Source organism: Canis aureus, chromosome 14 (genome assembly GCF_053574225.1).
Source record: "Canis aureus isolate CA01 chromosome 14, VMU_Caureus_v.1.0, whole genome shotgun sequence".
Taxonomy (NCBI): domain Eukaryota; kingdom Metazoa; phylum Chordata; class Mammalia; order Carnivora; family Canidae; genus Canis; species Canis aureus.
The window spans coordinates 66,229,253-66,244,490 of record NC_135624.1 but is presented as its reverse complement, the minus strand read 5'-3'; the positions used below and the strand labels follow the sequence as shown (position 1 = coordinate 66,244,490).

The 15,238-nt window shown below is 35.9% G+C and overlaps 1 protein-coding gene across 18 annotated transcripts in view; it reads right to left on the bottom strand.

Moving 5' to 3' along the window:
• MTHFD2L (methylenetetrahydrofolate dehydrogenase (NADP+ dependent) 2 like) overlaps positions 1-15,238 on the bottom strand; it is a 134,474-nt gene that overhangs the window by 95,638 nt on the left and 23,598 nt on the right. For 17 of the 18 annotated variants that reach the window (XR_013352354.1, XR_013352355.1, XM_077848349.1 and 14 more), the window contains one exon: positions 996-1,148. The exons of the other annotated variant lie outside the window; for it this stretch is intronic. Coding sequence is in view for 15 of the 17 variants with exons in the window: in XM_077848349.1 (XP_077704475.1) it covers positions 996-1,148 (153 nt within the window). In the remaining 2 variants the exon portion in view is untranslated. The remainder of the gene's footprint in view (positions 1-995; positions 1,149-15,238) is intronic. 18 annotated transcript variants of the gene reach the window in all.

Genomic DNA, 15,238 nt, shown 5'->3' with positions numbered 1-15,238 from the left:
TCATTAAATTACTTTTAAATATGGAGATTCACATGAAGAGTTAGACATGCAAAAAACTTAAAATATAAGTAATAATTACTACTAATTATAAAGTAAGCAAAGTACAACAATGTCAAGCTTAATTGGTAATCAAACTTTCAGCAAATTCGGAACAAAATGAATTGGGAAAAAGGGTATTTCTTACAAAACTCATGCACTTTACCCCATAGGAGAAAGGTACTGAACTTTAGGGATTCAGAAAGTTATGAAAGATAAAACTTGCAGATATAGCACACTCTACCTCCTTTGGGCATAGTTGCTTCATAAGTGAAATGAAGAAGTTAGAATTAAGGCTTTTACAAGTAGTAATGTCCTAAGAGGATGGTTCTAGGATCTACTTTCTCTTGAAATTTTCTCCTTTAGAAAACAGCACATTTGAAAGGAGAAGATGCTGTCAGAAGTGGAAGAGACAGTGAGAGAGAGAGAGGCAGGACAATCACAAACATATGGAATATGTTCCATATGGCAATATGGAACTGATTAATGTAGAGGTATATATCTCTCTATATACCTCCAGGGTCCAAGAGAATATTTGTATTGTATTCAGAGCACAATTCAAATGTAAATGTCTACAGTAAACACTGAAGTCATTAGAGATGGCTCAAATATGTTCATCACATTTTGTTTGTTTCTAAAGGTAAGGAAAATCACAATTCGTTCTGGAAAATGCACAGTAAGTTTATAATTTAAAAGCAGGGACACAATCCTACTATTGGGAAAAATCCACTCCTATAAGGTGCAACAGTAGTTACCAGTAAGCTGACATGCGTTCCTTATTTTATTTTATTTACTTTGGATTATTCTTTGACTTCTATGATTTTATAACTTTCTACAGACTGAAGTTTTATGGCTTATCATTTTCTTTCACTCAATAGTGAAATGGTTCCATCAAGGAACTGCACAAATGCTCAGTGTGGCACTTCATACATATGTCCAGTGGACCACAAGTTACCAACCTGTTCTCTTGATTATTTCCCAAACTGCACTGGCAGTGGCGGGTATGAGAGAATGCTGATCAAGGCACAGTCTTCCAATATTGATAATATGAAATCCATCTACATCTTTTTCAGGGGCAATTCCATTGCACACTGTTCGCTCATCCACATGGTCTGAAAAGTAAATAAATTGGTCTATTTTTATTTTTATTTATTTTTTAAATTTTATTTATTCACTACAGACACACACACAGAGCGAGAGAGAGAGAGAAAGAGAGAGAGGCAGAGACACAGGCCGAGGGAGAAGGAGGCTCCATGTAGGGAGCCTGACGTGGGACTCGATCCCGAGTCTCCAGGATCAACCTCGGGTTGAAGGTGGTGCTAAACCGCTGGGCCATGGGGGCTGCCCTGGTCTATTTTTAAATGGTCATTTATTTGGAGGTCTTTACTTGAGATCTGAAGATCTACATTATGAGTTAGCCTCAGGAAAGGTGTAAAATCATTACTTCGCCCTTTTTCTTTCCACCAAAATAGTAAGCCAAAGTGCTTTGGCTGATGGCTATAATTAACCACTGTAATGGTATAAGGCAATTGCGGGGCCGGAGCGGCTGGCCTGGTGAAAGGGTAAAATGTCTGAAATAAAACAATACCAATGAGATCTGGAAACAGCCAGGTCCTAAGTCTTTGCCTCAATTAGTTTCCCTACTTAGTGGTTTAGATCTATGTTTTTCCTACACAAGACATTTCCATGAATAGTCTTCTATTAAATATTTCCACTATCACAGATTAAAAGGGCTTTGCTGGTGTTAAAATATTCATAACATCATTTGTGTGCCTAACTTCCTCCCAAATGACATAACAAAAAAGCAAATCACACACACACCTACACATACACACACGTATATTTCTCTGAAGCACTAGCACACTGATATCCAAAATATCATTTTGGTTTTCTATTTGGAAGGAAAAGAACATATAGATAGGAGGTGTCAGTCATCATCTCATTTTGAAAAGTAATAAGTAAAAGTAATAAGGCTTTTATTACTCTATGCAGAGTGGCTTAGGTTACCCTAAACCCAACAATCAGCCCATCTGCCTAATATTACTGAAGTAAAGTTACTATTTGCTACATAAAAGTTTCTTTGTTCATTACACAATGGATGGCATTTAGATATATATTTTTTTAAGATTTTATTTATTTATTCATGAGAGACACACAGAGAGAGGCAGACATAGACAGAGGGAGTAGCAGCCTCCTGAGGGGAGCCTGATGTGGGAATCGATCCCACAACCCCGGGATCATGACCTGAGCCAAAGGCAGACGCTCAATCACTGAGCCACTCAGGTGTCCCTAAATATAATTTTTAAGAACATTACCAAAGTCAAAGTTTAAATTGTTTTCAAGAGCTATGCCTTGTACCTTAGATCTTCTATATTCTAAATGGGATACTACTATTTTACTTTAAATCCAATTTTCCAGCATTAAACTACTGAAGTCTTTTATATGTATGAAAGTAGTAATTTGAATTATGTTCATATAAAAATGGGGTCTTTGGAATGTCTTTCCAATCAACAGTTGTTCACTTTCAATAACTGTATTTATTCTGTAATGTTCTAGCAGAGTAAGTATCCCTCTGTTTTCTCTGAAACCAGAAAATGATTATACAGGTTCTAGTAAAAATTCTTAAAAACCACATGTTCACTATTTGAGAATAAAAACAGTGGCTCATTTTTTAACCTGGATGATATTGATGATTCATTTCTTAGACATTAACCATTTATGTTGAAGCTCCATGCCATGGATATACGGCATATGGATATATGGCACAGTTAATCAAAAGCTTTGTAAATGAAAAGAAAAATAATTGTATTTAAGATCTCCATTATTGACCTAGGGCTTAAATTAGTTCATTTCTAAGCTTAAAATTGGCTAATTTTAATTTTAACATGGACTGATTAAAAGAACTCAGGTCTCTTGTAGGTTTGGAGAGTCATCCCCTTACCAATAAGTCTGAGCTACACTTAATGTCACCACCTATTGGTCTGTGCTCTTCCATTCACTAACAATAACACTGAAGTTATAGCAAATAATTTATCTCATGCAACGGCTAAAATTCTTAAGAAGCTCTATAAACATGTGAGAATATGGGGGCCAGCACTAGAGACCAGTCCTCTCAGGTATGCCTTCCAGTGAAACTCCGTTCATAACCAGGCCACCAATTCCAAGCAATTTTTTCTTAAGCCACTTCATTAATAGTTATTTAAAAGATGTGTGGACATACAAAGGTGTAACACAGAGAGCATATGAAAACTGAGGTTATTTAGTCTAAAAGGAAAAGAACCTATATGAGTAGATTTTTATAAGAATCAAGGAAACTGATTCATACATTACATATACATACATACATACATACATTTTTATAGAACTCTATGTTATCTCAGCAGTGAATTAAATCTCACTTGCAGTCTTTGCCAGGAAAGATACACTTTTTATTATGTAATATGCAGTGAATGGCAATAATACAAATTAGTATAACTTATATCTACATAGTGCTTTATAATGTTCATGTTACTATCATATCCACTTCCTTTTTGATATTCATAGTTACTGGAGACTAAAATGAAAAAAGGTATTATCATCTCCATTTTCAAGACAAAGCTCAGAGTTGGGAGATTCAGCTAATTTCAAGCCAGTATGAAGAGGAAGATCCAGAATTAAAATCTACATCTTTTTGCCCTAAAGCCAGTTTTTCCTTATGTATATAGAAGTCATAAGTATCCAATCATCTCAAATACCATTCAAAAATTAAAATTTGGGGGCTCCGAGTGGCTTAGTTGGTTAAAAATCTGCCTTTGGCTCAGGTCATGATCCCAGGGCCCTGGGATAGAGTCCCACATTGGGCCCCTGCTCAAGAGGGAGTCTGCTGCTCGCCCTCCCCCCCCGCTTCTGCCCCCTCCCTCACTCATGCTCTCTCTCTCACTCTCTCTCAAATAAATAAAATCTTTAAAAAAAGTTAAAATTGGGGGTGGCTGGGTGACTCTGTTGGTTGAGAGTCCGACTCTTGCTTTCAGCTCAGGTCATGATCTCAGGGTCATGAGATAGAGCCCCACTTTGGGCTCCATGCTCAGCAGGGAGTCTGCTTGAGATTCTCCCTCTCTCTTTGTTCCTCCCCCTGCTCACACACTATAAATCAATCAATATATAAATAAATACTATTTTTTTAAAAGTTAAAATTGGAGGAGCCCCCCACCTTCTAATCAAGACATTTGATAATCCTAACATATCCTAAGGAATGCACTGTTTCTTTTAGGCCTACAAATACAACACAATTTCTAGGTTAATACATGCCTAAACATGTGCAGAAAAGCACTGAATACTTTATTATATGAGTAAGAGAAATAAATATATTTTCTGTTTTTGACTGACATCTAGTGGAAGTCCCCTGAAGTCCTTGGGTCCATGACTTGAAGAAACAATCCTAAGACTCAGTAGCATCAATTTTTTCACAATGGTTATAAAATATTTTTGACCCACAGAATACACCGGCTAATAAATAACCAGTCAACATCCTACCAAATGAATGGGAAAACTGGCAGTATTCACTTTATGTTTCCCCTCTATTTATGATCATGAGAGGTCATTAAATCATGTAAAAAAAAAAAAAAAGGCCTTCAAATTATAACCATCATGTTGCAAGAAAACAACCCAGAGAATGCCTTGAGACCATTCTATAGAACTACTACACTATGTGTATGATTGTGTGTGTGTGTGGGTATGTGTATGCTTAACTGCCTTTGGACAATGAACACACCCAAAAAGGAACAAATTATTGGTCTATTCTCTATCCAAGGATTTTTATGTTACTGTTTAAAAGTACCTCCTCTTGGGGCGCCTGGATGGCTCAGTGGGTTAAGCATCTGCCTGTGGCTCGGGTTTGGGGATGCAGCTCCAGGCTCCCTGCTCAGTGGGGAGTTGGCTTTTCCCTCTGCCCCTCACCTGGCTCATGCCTGCTCTATTGCTTTCTCTCTCTCAAATAAATAAATAAAATCTTAAAAAAAAAAAAATACCTTCTCCTACTGCCTCAATAGCTATAGGTTAAGCGCAAGCTCATTAGCATAATAAATAATACTGTCCTCAGCCTGGTTATATCTTTTTCCTAAAAACTCCTCTCCAAAGGCTCCATCTCTTTCCCAACCACCATAGTCAAATTGGTCACATCAAGCAATGTCCCACTGCCTCATTTCCTTAGAATTAACTTTGTATTTCTGTACTATTGTTCATGAAATGCATGATGACTCTTCCATAACTAATTCCTTCTTCCCTGTCTTTCCCACCCTGGTCATTCCTCAACACGTTGATTGGCACCTGTTCCTTCATCACAAATTGAAATGATACATTTTCCTCCTCTGCTCTCCCACAGAGCTGCTATAAAGAATACTTAGCACATTAGCTCAGTCAGTTGATAACATTAGTTATTTAACTCTCTCTCTCACTTATGAGTGTGAGCCTTCTAGGGCACAGATCTTTTTTTATTAAACTGATTTGCCCATAGTTTTCTCCATTTCAGTTAATGGCAATTCCATCCTCCCGTGCTGCTTGCCAAAAAAGTCTGGAGCCATTCTGACTCACACTCAATATCTATTCCATCTACTCAATCTTTGCTTAAATGTTACATTATTTGTAAGGACTATTCTGATCATGTTATTTAAAGTAGGTTCCATTTCTGATAATCGTGAAGTAGTTTAGGTTAGACCAAACTTCTCACAATTACTGTAAACACTGGAAAACAAACATAAAAAACAATGACCTATAGTTGTAATGTACATTACTGATGTAGTGTACAGCAGGATGACTACAGTGAATAATATTGTATTGTGTATTTGAAAATTGTTAAGAGAATAGATCTTAAAAGTTCTTATTATAAGAAAAAAATCTTGTGTCTATGTATGGTGATAGATGTTCACTAGACTTACCATGGTGAGTATTTCACAATATATCCAAATATTGAAGCGTTGTGTTATACACTGGAAACTAATACAATGTTATATGCCAATTATATCTCAATAAAAAATTTTCAAATAACTACTATTTTATAAAAGCCATCTGTAAAACACTGGAGAATCACTAGACCCAGACAGATTTGGAGGAGAGTGGGCATCTGAAAGACAGGAATGTCACTCAAAGAGTTCCCCCCCCCCCTTTTTTTTTAAGATTTTATTTACTTATTCATGAGAGACAGAGAGACAGAGAGAGAGAAAGGCAGAGACACAGGCAGAGGGAGAAGCAGGCCCCATGCAGGGACCCCGACGTAGGACTTGATCCCGGGTCTCCAGGATCACACCCTGGGCTGAAGGTGGTGCTAGACCACTGAGCCACCTGGGCTGCCCAAGTTTCCCATTTTGGAGGTTTTCCTTAGGCACAGAACAGCTAGAACTTTGATAGATATCTGCAGTCCTACTTGCTTAAGGAATCAAAGCACAAAGTTTGAGGCTACCACAGCAGCTGAAAATTGGAGGGAGATATCCAGAAAAGAAGAAAGCCACAGAGTGGAGACTCAAAGTATATCTGTAAATTCTGCTCAAATCTCTGACCCCTGAACAACACACACAGGAAGAAAACTCCAAGAAGCCCATCCAAGCCTCGGAGAACTACAAAAAGATAGTACCAGTGGTTTGGCAAAGGCAATGCAAGGCTTAAAGTCCTCAATATAATAGGCATTTACAAAAAAACTTATAGCTAAGTTTATACTTAATAATGAAATACTGAATCTTTTTCTCCAAAAAAAAAGAAGACAAGGGTGTCTCCGCTACCATTACTATCCAATATTTTACTGGAGATCCTAGCTAGTGTGATGATATAAGAAAAAGAAAAAAAGAAGCCTAAATCAGAAAGGAAGAATTGAAATGCTCTAGTCACAGATGGCATGGTTATTTACACAGAATATTCTAAAGAATTTACAAAACAATGAAAGAACTAATAAAGTGGACTTAGCAAGATCACAGAATACAAAGTCAAAATCAATACAAAAAAAATCAGTTGTATTTCTGTATACAAACAGCAACTACTTGCAAATGAAATGTTAAAAATATTACTTATAATAGTTAACTAATCATAAAGCACTTAGGAGTAAATTTTTAAAATTTGAGAATGGCCTCTATAAGAACAACTATAAAACCCTGCTGACAGATGACCTAAACAAATGGAAGGCATGTTGTGTTCATGGACTGGAAGATTCAACAGTACTAAGATGTCAAGTCTTCTAAATTGATCTATAGGTTCAATGTAATCTCAATCAAAATTCTATGAGTTTTTTTGGTAGAGGCTGACTGATTCTAAGATTTATATGAGCAGGCACAGGAATATCCAAAGCAATCTTGAAAGTGAGTGAAGTTAGAGGACTTATAATATCTGACTTGAAGACCTGCTATATAGCTAAGTGATCAGGACAGTGTGGTACTCGTATAAGGGCAGAAAAATACATCAAAGAAACAGAATAAAGAGCCCAGTTTTTTTATTTATTTATGTATTTATTTGTTTGTTTGTTTGTTTATTTATTTATTTATAAGATTTTATTCATTCATTCATGACAGACAAAGAGAGAGGCAGAGGGAGAAGCAGGCTCCATGCAGGGAGCCCGACGCGGGACTCGATCCTGGGTCTCAGGATCACACCCCAGGCCGAAGGCGGCACTAAACCGGTGGGCCACCGGGGCTGCCCAAGAGCCCAGCTTTAGATTCACATTTATACAATCATTTGATTTTTTATAAAGATGCCAAAGCAATTCAGTGGAGGAAGGAAAATCTTTTGAACAAAAAGTCCTTGAATAACTTGATAGCCATTTGGCAGTGGGGCGGGATACTGAACTATAATAAATCTAAACATAAAAGTTAAAACTGGGTTCTGGGTGAAAACTTTAATTTGTGCTAGATACAGGCAAAGTTTCTTAGAATACAAAAGCATAAAGCACAAAAGAAAAAAACTGATGAATTAGACTTCAGAAACATTAAAATCTTATACCAACCAAAAAATAATATTAACAAAACGGATACCAAGCCAAAAACTGGGAGAAAAAAAAAAAAAAAAAAAGACTGGGAGAAAATATTTGTAAAATATATATCTGACAAAGAACTTGTATCCAGATATATAAAGAACTCTCAAAACAAAATCATTAAAAGATAAATCAGTTTTTAAAAATGAGCCAAATACATAAATAGGTATTTTTCAAAGGAATGTATTCAAATGGGAAATATGCATATAAAAAAAAAACAGACCAGCGGTTCCTTGAGGATTAGGATGGAGGCAGGGACAGGAATTGACTGGAAACGAACATGAGAAAACTCTCTCAGTTGATAAACACACACCCACACACACTATATTCTGCTAGGGGGTTTACATTATTTCAAAATTTATTAAAACTTACATTCAATATGCTTAAAATGTATGTATTTCAATGCAACATAAATTTTACATAAAAACATACATACTGACCTGTGGTTAATGATATGCATGCTGAAGTTTTAGGGATACATTGTTATGTTCTTACTTTTAAATGCCTCAAAAACAAGAGGGATTGATGAATGAATCAATGGGTAGATATGACAAAGCAAAATAGCAACATGTTAACAATTAGAGTATTTAGGTTGGGATTATATGGGTGTTCCCTGTATCATTCTTTTAACTCTTCTGTAAGTTTGAGATTTTTCATAATAAAATGTTGAAGAAACAAAAATACAATCTGTCCCCCAATATCTTGATTCTCTATTCTATGCTCTACTTTTTTTCTCATAGCACATCAACTTCTAATAAATATAAATGTATATTTATCACATTTATTTTTTATCGTCTGTCTCTCCTGCTACTCCACAAGGACAGAAATTTTTGTCTTTTTTTCCTTGATGTCTTCCTAGCACAAAGAACAATGCCTGGGATAGGAGGGACTCAATAAATACCTGTTAGATAAATGAGTACTATTACCCCTGACTTAGAGATGAAACTAGACAAAATCAGTGGACAACCAGGAACAATTAGAACAGATGTCTGATCCTTCTACAACCTCTGACATCTACCCTTTAAAAATAAAACGAAAAACCAAAGGTGGCTTTCATTAAAATCTTTGTCAGTATCTTTGCATCTGCATTGTTATGTACCTGGCATGTTTACATCTTCCAATATAAATTTGAAGTAAAAGATTCACATTTGTCTGTTTTTTATTGATTTCTTCATTTCAGGATTTGAAAAGTCTGAAATTTAAGGCAAAGCTTTGTGATAGGTTGAAGTCCACACTCTAAACACAATATACAGGCCCTTGAAAATTCGCTCACTTGTTCACTCAACAAATATTTACTGGGTGTCTACCATGTGCCCCGTATTGTTCTAAGGATTGAGGATCCATAGTGAACCAAACAGACAAAATCCTTACCCTCTGGAGCCTATATTCTAATGGAATAAATGTCTGCCTGATCAAATTATTTAGCTATAGTCTCTTAACGAGTTAATTATTTTGTAGGAGTAAATAAGAGAGATACCCCTGGAAGCTGTGTTTCCTGTTCTCAAGCCAATAAGTAATATTTAAATTATACCCTTTGGGTTCTACATCAAGGTTTCGAGACAGAAAATACTTATCAGGTGCTTACCACTTGCCCAACATCATTTAAGAGTTGTTTCATCATCAAAGAGTAAGCGGACAAGAAAGGAATGGGAAGTGAGTCTAATCTCATTCTGCTACTCCACCTCCAAATTTGAGAATTAGTAGAGCTTGGAGGTGGAGTGGGAGGTGGTGACTAGGCCAGGAGAGGTGGATTTGGCCCTCCACCCCTCCTTAGCCTCTTTCTCCTATAGCCATAGAAGCTGCACAGGATATCCCTAGGCAGGCCTATTTCACAGGCTGGCAAGGAAAAAAAAAAAAAAAGAATGGAGTGGGAACCTATACACAACACAAAGGTTGCGACCTTTGCTCTTCATAATTCTCTTGAGTAACCTGAAGGGGACACAGAGATGCAAAAGTTGCCTTATTCTTCAGAAGTAGTATTGAAAACAGCCTGGTTAATTAAGCTCTTGGTACCCTATATACTAGACACACTGACTTCTGATAAATGTACCATATAGCCCTCGAAGCAGTGTGTATTCTATGAAGAAAAACCCTCAGATGAGTGAGCATGTCTGTTCTAACGAGCTTCCTCTGACACACAAGGGGAAAGAAGAGATTGTTGTGTTTGGGGGACCTTGCCTGCAAACTTTGCGAGGATGGTTAGACTCAACTGTTTTCTAACTACCTGTTTCCCCTAGTGCCTGGCACAGAGTCATATGCAGATTAGATTCTAGGTAAATATTGTATGAACTGGTAGATGAATGAAGAGGGCCAGAAAGCAATCATATGAACAGATCTTTCAAAAGACTTTCTACGAAGAAATATTCAGATGTTTTGAAGAGCTTTTTGATTTCGGTAAATTTTTTATCAATGTTGAATGCACTCAAAAATAGATAAGGACATCATAGTAAAGGAAAAAGAAAAAGGAAAAGAAGTAATCACTGCGTTCCCCAAAATTCTGGATTTTTGAAGGTACTTTAGAGTAGTCAGGCATCTTGAGTTACATGATATAACCTGTCTATGATAGCAATTGCTCACAAAGGGGTAGTTCTATAGAGTTCGGTGACCTCTTGAAATGGTTTCTACCTGGGAATAAATAAGGAGAGACGTACATGGCGATAGGGACCAACGAATCATACTAATATGTAAATCATACCAAAGTAATTTACTTGGCTTCCAGGATAAACCATTAGTCTTAAAAATAAAACAAACAAAAAAACCCCTGCACTGCTTACTCAATGCTACCACCACTTGGTTAACATAGCCACATGCAGGAGAACCCACCTCCACTGTTGAGCTTGCATATAAATTCTTTGATAAAAATATTACCTGTTAAGAAATTTTTTTTAAAGTTAAGCATCTGCCTTTGGCTCACATCATGATCCCAGGCCCCGCACCAGGCTACCTGTTCAGTGGGGAGCCTGATTCTCACTCTATCTCTGCCCAACGCCTGCTTGTATTCTCTCTCGTGTTCTCTTTCTCTGTCAAATAAATAAATAAATAAATAAAATCTTTAAAATAAATAAATAAATAAAATGGAAAATGCTATCATAGGGATGGCTTTTTTTTCTATGTAAACACTCAAATCACGTAACAAAGGATTTGAGCAGAATATTGTTAGAAATCTGGCCTTTTTTCTTTGAGTAAGCCTCAAATGCATCAATTGGGTACATCATAATTCATGGCTTGTGACACAATCTCAATATTGGTCCAAGTGCGGTCCAACCTTAAACAATTATTTTTCACAATAAGCTAGGCATATGCAAATCCATCACCCAAAACAAAAGTTATGGCCTTGATAGTAATCTATATTTAAGCACACAATACAATCAACTGCTCCAACTTAATGGAAACTTCATCCTACATCCTGTGCTTATCAGTCCTTTGACTTCCTTTCCACACACTTCCATTGCATTTATTTGCATTCTTAAAAGGTTTGTTTTTTTAAACACAGCTTTACTTAAGAATATTTGAATATAAGAGACTGTATACATTTGAAGTATATAATTTGATAAATCTTCACATATGTATATACGTGTGAAACCATCACAATCAATGAACACATCCACCACCTGGAATTTCTCAAGCCCCTTTCCCTCCCTCTTTCCTGTCCCCTAACCTCCAACCATAGGTAACCACTTGCTATGGACTCAGTTGTGTCCCCCCAAATGTACATACTGAAGCCCCAAATCCTAATGTAATAGTATTTGGAGATGGGGCCTTTAGGAAGTAATTAGGTGTAGATGAGGTCATCAGGATGGAACCATCATGATGGAATTAGTGCCCTTATAAAAAGAGATACCAGAGAGTTTGCTCTCTTTCTCCACCATGTGAGGATACAGAAAATACAAAAGACAGGAAGAGAACTCTCCCAAATCTGACCATGCTGGCACTCTGATTGCAGATTTTTAGCCTCCAGAATTATAAGAAAATAAAGCTTCTATGAACATGCATATACAAGTCTTTATATCAGTATGTGTTTGCTTTTCTTTTAGGTAAATACTTAAGACACAGAATGGCTGCACCATATAGTATATACATATGTATAACTTTTTAAGACACTAACAAACTATTTTCAAGGTCAACCTTTTTTGCATTTTCACCAGCAATACATCCTCACCAATATATGGTATGGTCAGTAGTCATTTTAATTTCAGTCATTTCAACAGGTGTGTAATAGTATCTTATTATAGTTTCCATTTGAATTTCCCTAGTAACTACTTATGTTGAGTATCTACTCATGTAATTATGTCTTCTGTGGTGAAGTGTCTGTTAAATCTTTCAATGATTTTTGGTATTTATCCTGTTTGGTGTTCTCTGTGGTTTGTTGTCGGTCACTAATTTTGGAAAGTTTCAGCCATTATTACTTCAAATATTTCTTTTGCCCTGTTTCTCTCTTCCCTTGGAATTCCAATTGCATGTGTGCTATACCTTTTCAAAATGTCCTATGGTTCTTCGATGTTTTGGGGTTTATTCTTTTCCGTTTTTATTTCTCTGCATTTCAATTTGAGAAGTTTCTCCTGGCATATTCTCAAGTGTATGATTCTTGGCATGTCCAGTCTGCAACAGAGCCCATCAAAGCATTCTTCATTTCTGTTAGAGTAGCTTTGATTTCTACCATTTCTTTTTTATTCTTTCTGAGAGTTTCCCTCTCTCTGCTTTCATTGCCCATCTTTTCTTGCATGTTATCTACTTTTTCCATGAGAGCCCTTAATATATTAATCAAAGTTATTTTAAATTCCCTGTCCAATAATTCCAAAATCTATGTCATATATGAATCTTGTTCTGATGCTCGTTTTGTTCCTTCAGACTGTTTTCATTTGCTTTTGTCATGCCTTGTGATTTTTTTTGCTGAAAGCCACACCCAAAACTATGGGTTCAGGAGTTTCTCATTCTTATGCTAATACACATTCTGCCTCCAAAAATTCATCAAAATTCCATTTAAGTGTTCCTATCAGTTTATAGCTCCAGTAGCTTCCATTCAATGGGAGTAGATCTTGGTTGTGACTCTCTGGATTTACCTCTATCCAGATTTTGGGATAGTGGTTTGCCCTACAACCTCAGTTCTCCGATGGGTCAAGAAAAGGACTGATTTTTAGTTTGTTCAGCTTTTTCTTGTTTTAAGAACAAAAGGACTTACATTATTCTGGCTAGGAGTTGGGCTTTTTTCACTTGGGTTGTTTTTAATTTCCTGAGAGTGATTTTTGAGAATTCTTCACATATTCTATATATTCTATACATTATACAAGATATGCTTTGCAAATCTTTCTTCTGGTCCGTGTCTTACCTTTTCTTTCTTTTAACAGTATCTTTTGACGAACACAGGTTTTACATTTTGATAACGTCTAATTTATCAAGTTGTTGTTTCATATCCATAAGTAGTCTAATTTTCCAGTACCTTTTGTTGAAAAGCACATTCTTTCTGCATTAATTTGTCTTCCCATCCTTGGAAAAACTCAGATGTTGATATAGGTATGAATCTATTTCTGGACTTTTAATTTCTTCTATTAATCTGGGTGACTTCAATACTATATTGCCTTGATTATTGTAGTAGCTTTATAGTCTTTTTTAAAAATTTGTTGTTATGAAGGTACAATTGACCTATAACATTATATTAGTTTCAGTTGTACATGATTTTATATTTATATATATTGCAAAATATATGTATATAAACAAATCTAGTTAACATCCATCACTATACAGTTACATTTTTTCTCATGAGAACTTTCAAGATCTACTCTTAGTAACTTTCAAATATGCAATATAGTATTAATAATTTTAGTACACACTGCACATTATATCCCCATGAATTATTTATTTTAAAACTGGAAGTTTGTACCTTTTAAGATTTCTGATTGCCTTGAATCTACAAATCAATGTAAAAATAACTGACATTTTAAGAATACTTAGTTTTCTCATCTATAAACATAGTATATTGATCCATTTATTTAGGTTTTACTTCATCTCTCTTAGGAGTGTTCTACAGTTTTCAATGTACAGGTTTTTCAGATCTTCTGTCAAATTTATGCCTAACAGTTTCATTTTTTGATGTTATTTTTTTCATTTTAATACCTGATATTTGATGCTAATATACAAAACAGCAATTGTGTTTAACATATTACTCTTGTATCTTCCAACCTCGCTAGAATCACTTAATAGTATCAGTAGTCTTTTACTTAGGTGCCATTGGATTTTATACATAGACAGTCGTATTTTCTGCCTTTTTTCTTTTTCTTGCCTTATTGCTCCACTTAGAATCTCCAGTGCAGTGTCACACAGAAATGGCAGGAGAGGACCTTTACTTCCTCTGGATCACAGGAGGAAAACATTAATTCTTTCATGATCAACTATGACATTAGCTGGAAATTTTTTTTAATTTTATTTATTTGTTCATAAGAGACACACACACACACAGAGAGAGAGAGAGGCAGAGACACAGGCAGAGGGAGAAGCAGGCTCCATGCAGGGAACCTGATGTGGGACTTGATCCTGGGACTACAGGATCACGCCCTGGGCCAAGGGCAGACGCTCTACGGCTGAGCCACCCTGGTGTCCCAGCTGGAAATTTTTCATACTTGCCCCTTAATCAGCTTGAGAACACTCCCTTTATTATTAGTTAGATGACAACTTTCATCAAGAATCAATGATAGATCTTATTCAATATTTTAACCTATATCTATCAAGATATTCATATGATTTTCATATTTAGTTTGTTAACTGATTAATTGTTTGATTTTCTAATGTTAAAGCAATGTTGCATTCTTAGAACAAAATCCTTTTAGCGTCATGAAGAATGATCCCTTTTAGGTATTGTTAGACATTGTTAATATCTTTTACATTTATGTTCATAAAGGATACTGGCCTATGGTTTTCCTGTTTTGTAATGTCTTTGTCTGGTTTTGATATCAGGGTGATGGTGCCTCATATAAAGAGTTTGAGAGTATTCATTCCTTTTTGAGCATTATTTTTCCTTAAATAGCTGGTAGAATTCACCAGTGAAGCCATATGAACAGGGACCTTTCTTTGTGGAATGAATTTTACCTAAAAAGTCAATTTTTTAATAGAATTATTCACATTATCCACTTCTTAAATGGGCCCTGGCAGTGTGTGTCTTTTAAGAAAGTTGTCCATTTCAAATTACTTGGCATAAAGCTGTTCAAAATATTCCCTTGTACC